Genomic DNA, 9,818 nt, shown 5'->3' on the forward strand with positions numbered 1-9,818 from the left:
GTTGAGCGTAACGTTCTATACCTGTCAGTTATGCCAAGTTTGTTCGAACTTGACATGTCTATTGATCTTCTTGCCTGCTTGTCCTATTGGGATAAAGGACTCGAGTTTTGGTAACATTTTGTTTCTTGGTCTGGGACCTGCTTATGTAGCTATGTTCATCTGGGCAAAATTCAGGGAGCTGTGTACTTATAATCTGTGCACTTTCTCTATGTATTATTATACTTCAATAAAACATTTTAAAAATTTTGAAAAGACTATTTTCTTTTCTCTCAATCTTTTTAAAGAAAAGTATTATTTTGCCATTTACCAATCAGAAATGGAAATGACCAATAGTGACAAGTATTTTGCTGATGAGAATTGGTAAATACCTTCTAGGAAAGAAAGGCTCATTACAGCAATGATATGAAGCTCATTGTTTTAGCTTGACAAACTCCTGAAGGCACAATTCTGTAGATGTTAAAAGGACACAAATCAGAAAGAATCTTGACTTCTTTAGACACTAATTTGGGGAAAAAATGCTTCTTTTAGGCATTTTTGTGAACTATATTTGTATCTGTAAAGCTTTCAGTAATTTCTCATTAGAACGATTTTCTAAATCTGTTTATGCTTACCTTTAATAATAGGAACAATTAGAGAAAGAGAAGCAGCAGAATGATGGAAGGCCCATGAGTGATAAAACCTTTGAAAAGAAGCGTAAGTAGTTTTCCTGTGGCTTCATCACTAGGTCACACAGTGGTGTTCGTCCTGGCATTCTGAAAGCCCATGCTGACTTTTTAATTTGGTAGGAAAAATTGCTCCACATTCTTTCATTTTTTTAAAAAAGCTGATTTTAAAAATTGGCTGCTTAATGTGGTAGAGATTTAGAAATACGTGAATAAATGGGGAGGTCAGGGTGGAGGTTCAGAGCCTTCAAAGGGAAGTTTAAAGTTTGATCAGCAATAAGATTGTGAAGTTGATCACTGAATGACTAAGATTGAAACACGTAGATGTGTGAAGTGAGCATACTTGGGAAGGAGTGCTGCTAGCTGGGAATAGTGATTCTTATTCTCTGTGTTGTCTTCTATGTTTATGGAGAATAATAAGAACTCAGAGGAAGTTATAGCACTTAAAACAGAGTTTGTTTCAGGTCGAGACACTAAGACACCAGCAGCTCTGCCCAAGAGCCTCCCCATTGCTGTTGCTGGGCCCTCTTCTGGCACCTCATCAACAAGTAAGAAGCCACTTCTTTTCATGTCTCCTTTTTCCCTTTTATAAAAATTAATTATAACGAAAGTCACTCTGTTAGGTGAGACATATTATTCTAAAGCCCTTTTGCCTTTTATAGTTCATTGTTTTGGGAGTTCTTAATGGGCAATAGGGGTCAGAGATAGTCAGCTCAAACTAAGGAGAGGAAGCTAGACCAGGTGTTTTATACAAAATGGTGGGAGCTGGAGAGGGAACGAGATTGGGACCGCTAATGATGAACTGAACAATTGCATTTTCCTTCTGCTTATTACTCTAGGCAAAGAAATCAAGAAATCCAAATTGATTCGAAGCCAGTCTTTTAATAATCAAGCTTTTCATGCAAAATATGGCAACTTAGACAAGTGTACTAGGTATGATCTGTCAGCTATTCATGTTTTAACTTAATTTTTATTTTATAGTCATGCATCTTTATGTGAAATAGTTACATTATTATATAAAATCAGAATTAATGTTGAGTTTTTAATAGGTCAATAATTTGTAAGTTTTCTTCTGTAAAGATTATTATGTTAAAAAATAGTAGTCTACCAGTTTCCATAAGAATAGGTATCCTAGCGTTCTGGGAAGACTGCTGCCATGATGCTGTATAATAACATCATGTAATCCGAGTGTCATTTTATGAGGAAGAGGGTACTATGTCACATATGCCGCTCAACTTCTGAATGGGTATGGATGTGTCCCATTTGCTAAATGGATGCGGACATCTATTTGCTATTAATATTGTTTCTGTCTATAAAGAAGCCACTGGCATGTTTCTATGGTAGAGTGATCGCAACAGAGTTCTTCAAAAATAGATGAATGTCTAGTTTCCACTTCAGCCCCACAGGCAGAATTATAAACAGTTAAGGTTAGGAGAGGGGCCGACCTGGTGGCAAAACGGTTAAGTTTGCACGTTCCGCTTCTCTGCGGCTCGGGGTTCGCCGGTTTGGATCCTGGGTGTGGACATGGCACTGCTTGGCAAAAGCCATGCTGTGGTAGGCATCCCACGTGTGAAGTAGAGGAAGATGGGCATGGATGTTAGCTCAGGGCCAGTCTTCATCAGCAAAAAGAGGAGGATTGGCAGTAGTTAGCACAGGGCTAATCTTCCTCAAAAAAAAAAAAGATTAGGAGAGAATCAGCATAAATTAAATGACCATGATTTTTTATATATGTCGCACACATATAGTGTATACAGCTGCATATCAATTGACAAGCAAAGTAATTTTAAGGAAACATAAATGTCTTTAAAAGTATTTATTGAGCTAGCCCTGATGGTTCAGTTCCTGGGTGAGGAACCACACTGCTCATCTGTCAGTTGCCATGCTGTGATGGTGGCTCACATAGAAGAACTTAAAACTATACACAACTATGTATTGGGGCTTTGTGAAGGGAAAAAGGAAGAAAAAAGGAGGAAGATTGGCAACAGATGTTAGCTTAGGGCAAATTTTCCTCTGCCAAAAAAAAGTATCAAGAAAAATAACATGTTATGGAAAAAACCCTGATTTTCTTTTATTAAAGATATTATTATTAAAGATAGCTTATTCTAGATTTTCAGCTATATTTTTGGACATTATCTATAGATCTGTTTAGAGTTCCTAGCCAACAGAGTGATCTCAAGATGGACAAAAGAGATTAGACCTAAAGATAAGTTATTTCCAGGAAAGTTTTATTCATACTGCCTGTCTTGTCTGAGCATCAAAAGAAAAACCATTATTCTGATTTAGGAAAAGTTTAAGGAAATGCTTTTTTTTAAAAGACAAAGTAATTGTTGTGAGGCATGGAATGTAAAAAGGAAATGAGAAAAGTTGCAAGCGTGTTTCATAAGTAGAGGAAAGCTTAAAAAAAAGGTTAGAAAAGGCTAAGTGTTGGATGACTGGGACTGAGAGAAGCATGATTCTTGTATTTTAAACTAAATCATGTTCTTTTCTAGTAAAAGTTCTGCAGCAGCATATACTCCTTCCGTTTCAGCAAAGACTTCTGTGATTTCACTAACTGGTAAGTAGAAATCCGAGCTCTTCAGAAATTTGCTGAAGTTGATAAAATATGATTTTCTTTAAATGACCTATTTCTTTATTTCTAGATACAATGTTTTTCTTAAATTTCTGTTTATCAAATACCTAAGAAGTTAAACTTTGCACTAGAAGTTGAGAAAATACTTGACTATACTGTTTTGTTTCCACTGTGTCAGAGTTCAGTACTGTTAGAAGAGAAAAAGGACAGTGACAGGGTTGGTTTTTCCATAGTCTGAGGACCTGTGAGGCATGGAATCAAAGTTTCTCCAGTAATTTTTAAGGAAGTTGAAAACAGTTGGGCTTCACTGTGGATCATATGCCGCTAAAATTTGCAGTATTGTGTATTTGAAAGTTTATCCCAGGGGCTGACAAACTTTTTCGGAAAGGGCCAGATAGTAAATATTTTATTTAGGCTTTGTTGGCCAAATTGGTTTCTGTCACAATTACTCAACTCTGCTGTTGAGTAAAAGCAGCCATAGACAATATATAATGAGTGGGTATGGTTGTGTTCCAGTAAAACTTTATTTACAAAAACAGACCGCAGGCAAGGTTTGGCCCACAGGCTTGCTGTTAGTTTGCTGACCTCTGGCTTATGTAATGCAACGTAGAATTATACCCTGAGTAAGGGAAAATATATTACTAAAAATTGCTAGTGGCAGAAAGTATATTTTTAACTTTTTGCCTTGGAAAATATTGGTTGAAAATTGTAATAGTGATCTATGGTAATTTTTTAGTGTGAATAATAGCAAATCTATTCAAAGGTCTGAAATGTTTAAAAGGTTAGTTACATTTCCTCTATAGGTTGCACTTTGAGTATTCTTTCTTCCTTTTCCTCTTACTGTGTTCTCATTGTTCTCATGAGCATATACATGCACTCGCTGACTGTTCTGCAAACAGTGTGTTTTCATTTGCCAGAGCAGAAAGTCTGTCCGATATTAAAGCGTTGACATTCATATGCAGTGTGTGAGCAGTTCTACAAGGTAGACTGAGTATCCTAAGAAACCTGAAAGAAGGTCGGTAACAGTTGCTGAAGTGAAGTTACCAACGTTTCTTGAAGTGAGGGCTATAAATAATAAAACTCTTTATTACTTTTATCTCAACCAAACAGTGAATTGTTTAGGAAACATTTCAGGGTTTCATAACTTTATTTACAATATAGAGTGCCTTTAAAAATTGTCAATGTACATGGAAAGTCAGTTTGAATTAGCTCAATTTGGAGCTATTGGTGCAAATGATTATAGATGTCCGTAAGGGGTTCTTCAAACATGGGTGGGTCTCTTCTGGCCTCTTGGAGATGACTTCTCGCAGCTATAAATGAGCATATTTATTCATGGACTTGTAACAATTCTTTCCAAGAAATTTCTTTGCCTAAATCATTAAGAATATTGATTCAGAACTGGTTTTTTAAAAGTTTTAATTATGTGCATTGATTTCTTTAGTTTTTACTTTGCTAGCTCTTGTCACCTTGAGAATCAACAAAGTGTTTATGATGGTACAGAACCTGAAATTTAACATCCAAAGTCTTAAATAAAAGCATGTATTTTATAAGGGTAAATCTTTTATTAAAATATTTGGAAAATACTCTATCCCTCTCTCTATTTTGGGGACAGAGAATATAGGTTGAATGAAATACCTCCTAGGTTATTATTATTTATTACTTCATGAAGTACAGGCTGAGGAAAAAGTCACTATACAATCACACATCTGATCTACGAAGAGAAAATGGGAGCAGAACGTCTCCTAGCAATGCATTAGGTGTTTATGTAGAGAAGAGACTTTATTTACTTGTGGGACTTAAAACAGGCTTCAAGATGGTTATGTCATTTGAGATGAACCTTAAGGTATGCTAGGAGTTTGACAGGCAGGGACAAGTATGGAATAACACCCCATGCAGAGTGTCTGTCATAAACAAAAGTAGAGTGTTGGTGTCCTCAGAGAGCAACAGCAGGCCAGTTTGGCTGGAGCATGGAGTGGTGTTGCATGGAACTGAAAGGAAAGATCCAAGTCATGGCTTGAAAGGTCAAATTGAATATTTTTCAATTAACGTGAGCCCATCGTTAACGTTTGGTGACATGGGTCTGTCATCTGCTGCCACATTCCACCCAAGGCCATGTGGGAAAGAGAAAGAGAGTGCTAGGCGGGATTCAGGGGAGCACGTGGCAGAGTAGCCATTGTTAGTGGCTCTGGAAATTGATGGAACTCTTTCGGAAAGCAGTTTGGTGAAGTTCATCAGGGATCTTACTGTTTAAAAATACTCTTTGACTCAAAAAAATCCCATTTCTAGTCATCTGTCATGAAACAATAAAATAAAACACATAAAATGTGATAAAAATAAGTCATAATGTGCACCCTTGGTATGATGGGATAAAAATGACACTTTGTTGTCTTCCCTCAAACCCATAACCCTAGTCTCATTGTAAGAAAAGCATCAGATAAATTCTAATAAGAGGGGCATCCTACAAAATATTTGACTAGTATCCCTCAAAACTGTTAAGGTCATCAAACACAGGAAAGGCTAAGAAACTGTCACAGCCAAGGAGTGTAAGGAGAAGAAGGAGACCTGACAAGGAAATGTCTTGTGGTATGCCGAATGGGAGCCTGAGACAGAGACAGACATTTAGGGAAAGACTAGAGACATCTGAGCATTGTGAATTTCAGTTAATAATGATGTGGCACCGTTGGCTCACTGATTGTAACAGTAATAAGTGTAGTGCACTAATGTCTGGTGTTGATAACAGAGGAAACTGGGTGGGGGGGGTAGATGGAAATTCTTTGTACAGTGTTCTCAATTTTTCTGTAAACCTGGAGTGTTTAAAAAAATAAAGAATTTTAAAAAGTAACATTTACAATAACTTCAAAAGCATTAAGTGCTCATGGATAAATTTAGCAAAATGTGTGCTATATGTACACTAAAAAATTCGAAACATTGCTGGATGAAATTAAAAAAGACCTAGATGAATGGAGAGATATACCATTTTTTTGGATTGGAAAATTTAATATTATGATGTCAATTCTTTTTAAATTGATCCAGAGATTTAATGAAATCCTGGTCAAAATTCTAGCAGTCTTTTTGTAGAAATTTATAGGCTGTTTCTAAAATCTATATTAAAATGTACAGAACTGAGTATAGTCAAAACCGTTTTGAAAAAGAAAAACAAATGTGGAGAACTTAAACTACCTGATTTCAGTACTTCCTGTCAAGCTCCGTAATCAAGAGCATGTGGCTTACAGTGATGTGTATAGTCAGCTGAGTTTCAACAAAGGCTCCAAGATAAATCACTGATGATGGGATAGCATTTTTAAAAAATGATGCTGGAACAATTGGATATCCGTATTAAAAACCCCAAAAAACCGAACCTCAGTTCTTATCTCATACTGTAAACAAAATTAACTCAAAATGTATTGTAAACTTAAGCATAAAAGCTAAAACTGTGACATTTCTCATGAAAATATAGAAGGAAGTCTTTGTGATTTTTGGAGTAGACAAAGATTTTTCCGAACCATAAAAAATTAATATATTGGACATGATCAAGATTTAAAATTTTTGCACTTTGATGTAGAGCACTGAAAAAATAAGAGGCAGGACACAGATTGGGAGTAAATATTCTTATTACACATACCTGATAATGGACTTGTATCCAGAATGTACAAAGAAATCTTTAAACTAGTTTTGTTGTTAGTGCCGTCAAGTTGATCCCGACTCCTGGTGACCCTCTGTACAGCAGAGCGGAATCCTGCTGGGTCTCTCTGCGCCATCCTCTCCCCTTCTGGCACTGTATCAGACAATGCTCCGCTGCTATTCACAGACTTTTCATGGCCAACTTTTCAGAAGTAGGGGGCCAGGTCCTTCTTCCTAGTCTGTCTAGTCTGGAAGCTCCACTGAAACCTGTCCACCATGGGGGACCCTGCTGGTATTTTTAATCCCAGTGGTGTAACTTTCAGCATCCCAGCAACTGGCCACAGTGTGACAACTGACAGATAGACAGTGTGGTTCCCTGACTGGGAAGCGAACTCATCCTATGGTGGTGAGAGCATTAACCACTAGATCACCAGGGCTGGCCATTAAAACTAATTATATAACTAGTTTTAAAATGGGAAAAAGATTTGAAAATGTACTTCACAGAAGAAGATATATAAGTAAGTACATGAAAAGATACTTCACATCTGTAATCATTAGAGAAATGCAAGTTAAAAGCAACAAAGAAAAGAAACAGAAGGAAATACCACTTCAAACCTACTAGAATGTCTAAAATTTTAAAAGCTTACAGTATCAAGTGTGTGTGAGGTTGTGAAACAGCTCTCCAGAACTCTCATACGTTGCTGGTGGAAATGCAAAATGGTACAACACTTTGGACAACAATTTAGCAGTTTCTCAGACAGTTAAATAATATACTTACTATGCAATCCAGCAGTTCCACTCCTAGGCTTTTACTGAAGAGAAATTAAAACGTATATCCACACACAGACTTGTGTACGATTGTTCACAGCAGCTTTATAGTAGTAGTCAAAAACTGGAAAAAATCCAAATGTCTGTCAACAGGAGATGGATAAACAAATTTTGGCATATCCGTACAATGGAACACCAGTCAGCAAGAAAAAGGAATGAAGTACTGATAGATATGACAGCGTGGATGAATCTCAGCACAGTTATGCTGAATGAATGAAGCCAGACAAAAAACGTTATATGCTGTATGATTCCATTTATATAAATTCTAGAAAATGCAAACTCATCAGTTTGCAGGAGGCAGATGAGTGGTTGCCAGAGTGGAGGAGGGGATTACACGGGGGCAGGAGGAAGCGTTTGGCAGTGATGCGCCATTCATGCTTGCTCCACCACAGGGGATGGCTTCACAGGTGGATACCTATGTCAAAACCTTAAACTTGTGTAGTTTATTGTATATAAATTATACCTTTAATAAAACTGATTCGAAAAGAAGAAGTAGTCAGCTGTCATTGACCTTTCTTCTCTTAGGTTAACATCTTTCTTTGTATATTCAGCATGTCTGACTCTATTTGTGTGACTTTCAGATGACTCGTTCCGGACTCGTAATGCCAACAGTGTGCCAGCTTCCTTTTCTCCTAATACTCCCCTCCCGAGCACCTCCCGAGGGACAGGTAACTCCGCTGATGCGAAGAGCAGTGGCAAAGATGCACAACCACGGAAGGCTACCTTGTAAGTAACCCAGTGACATACTGCTAGGTCGACTGTCCTGGTCTTTTCTCTGTGCACGTTCCTTCCCACGTAAATACTTCCCAAAGAACAGAACTTGTCTGTAAGGAGGAAATGTAAATTAAAAGGGATTATTACCACATGTGCCTGTGTGAGGTTAGATACTTTACATGAGACGATTTGTATGTGGCAAAAACATTGTAACCTTAGGGAATCAACAAGAAACTTTAAATGGCTCCCAGTAATATCCGAGATCTCTTTAGTTTTCTGTGAAATCTTTGCATTCAGGGAGTTTATCTCTGAGAAGGCGCTGGCTGTAATTGCATCCTTTTAAACAACTAGCTTAAGTAGACAGTATTTAATTGCCCAGTGCTCAGAAGGATGGGTACAGCTGATGCCACTTAAATATTACTGTGGCGTATAATCCAGAGCTGGAGATTTCTGCAGACTATGCTTGTTCTTAAAGTTAAGCTTATAAAGGGCCTCTCCTTCCCACTGGGGGTCCTTTTTATGCACTATTTGTATCTTGTTTGAATTGCTAAATCTTTGTTTCTTTTAGTTTAAACATCTAAGAGGGTGGTGCCATAAAAATCACCGTGATATGAGAGCTCAAATCAAGGTAGAAGTGATTCAGCCAGGACGCTCAAACCGTAGTTACAGGCTTATTACTCTTATCCGGGACGCTGGAACCTTCTGATCAGAACAGAATTTAAACGGGATTCAGATTTTCTTTTAAATGTATTTCACTTAATTCATGAATATTTTCTAATAAAATCTTTTTTAGGAGAAAATCTTTTCGCAGAAACTCCACACTGGAGTCCTCTTTTAGGAACTGAACTATATTGTAATTTATTCTAAATTTTAATTGGCTATTGGTATATACATATATAGATGTATTCAAAATTCATTCGAAAATTACTAATAAATTTGTTGAATGGAGCTCAAGGGAAGAGTAGGACTGTAAAAAAAGTAATCGTAGATAGAAGAGGTGATATTGCTATTACAGATTAGTAGGATTAACACAGAGGGTACTTTTATTTACAGAGAATGCTCTTTGCCCCTACAGTTATTGCTCTGATGATTATACTATGTAAGGTGCATTGAAAAGTGATGAGAACAGAGGCAGAACAGGGTAGTGGTCTATGGAGAGTGTGGAGCTGTGCCTTCGGCCCTGATTCCAGCAGCAGCTAAGTAGCCGTGTACAGTGCGGTTCAGCACCCTGGGCCTCATTGTGCCCATCTGTAAATTGACAGGGTTGATGCCTGGTTCATCCTCTAAGGTGCCTTCCACTTCTGGCATCCTGAGATCCTTCCTCTCTGTCCCCCTAGAGCCTCTTCCTGTCAAAATATTGCCCTGGGATTCTTGTATTGAAGAACATATTTAATAACATCAGAATGTAATTCATTCTCTTCTCA

The 9,818-nt window shown here is 37.4% G+C and overlaps 1 protein-coding gene across 3 annotated transcripts in view; it reads left to right on the forward strand.

Annotated features, from left to right (window-relative positions):
• The window catches only part of PPP4R4 (protein phosphatase 4 regulatory subunit 4), a 101,603-nt gene that overhangs the window by 89,887 nt on the left and 1,898 nt on the right, over nucleotides 1–9,818 (forward strand). For all 3 annotated transcript variants that reach the window (XM_046647654.1, XM_046647656.1, XM_046647655.1), the window contains 5 exons: nucleotides 624–693; nucleotides 1,127–1,210; nucleotides 1,502–1,595; nucleotides 3,152–3,216; nucleotides 8,262–8,406. In XM_046647654.1, coding sequence (XP_046503610.1) covers nucleotides 624–693; nucleotides 1,127–1,210; nucleotides 1,502–1,595; nucleotides 3,152–3,216; nucleotides 8,262–8,406 — 458 coding nt within the window. The remainder of the gene's footprint in view (nucleotides 1–623; nucleotides 694–1,126; nucleotides 1,211–1,501; nucleotides 1,596–3,151; nucleotides 3,217–8,261; nucleotides 8,407–9,818) is intronic.

Source organism: Equus quagga, chromosome 20, assembly GCF_021613505.1.
Source record: "Equus quagga isolate Etosha38 chromosome 20, UCLA_HA_Equagga_1.0, whole genome shotgun sequence".
Lineage (NCBI taxonomy): Eukaryota > Metazoa > Chordata > Mammalia > Perissodactyla > Equidae > Equus > Equus quagga.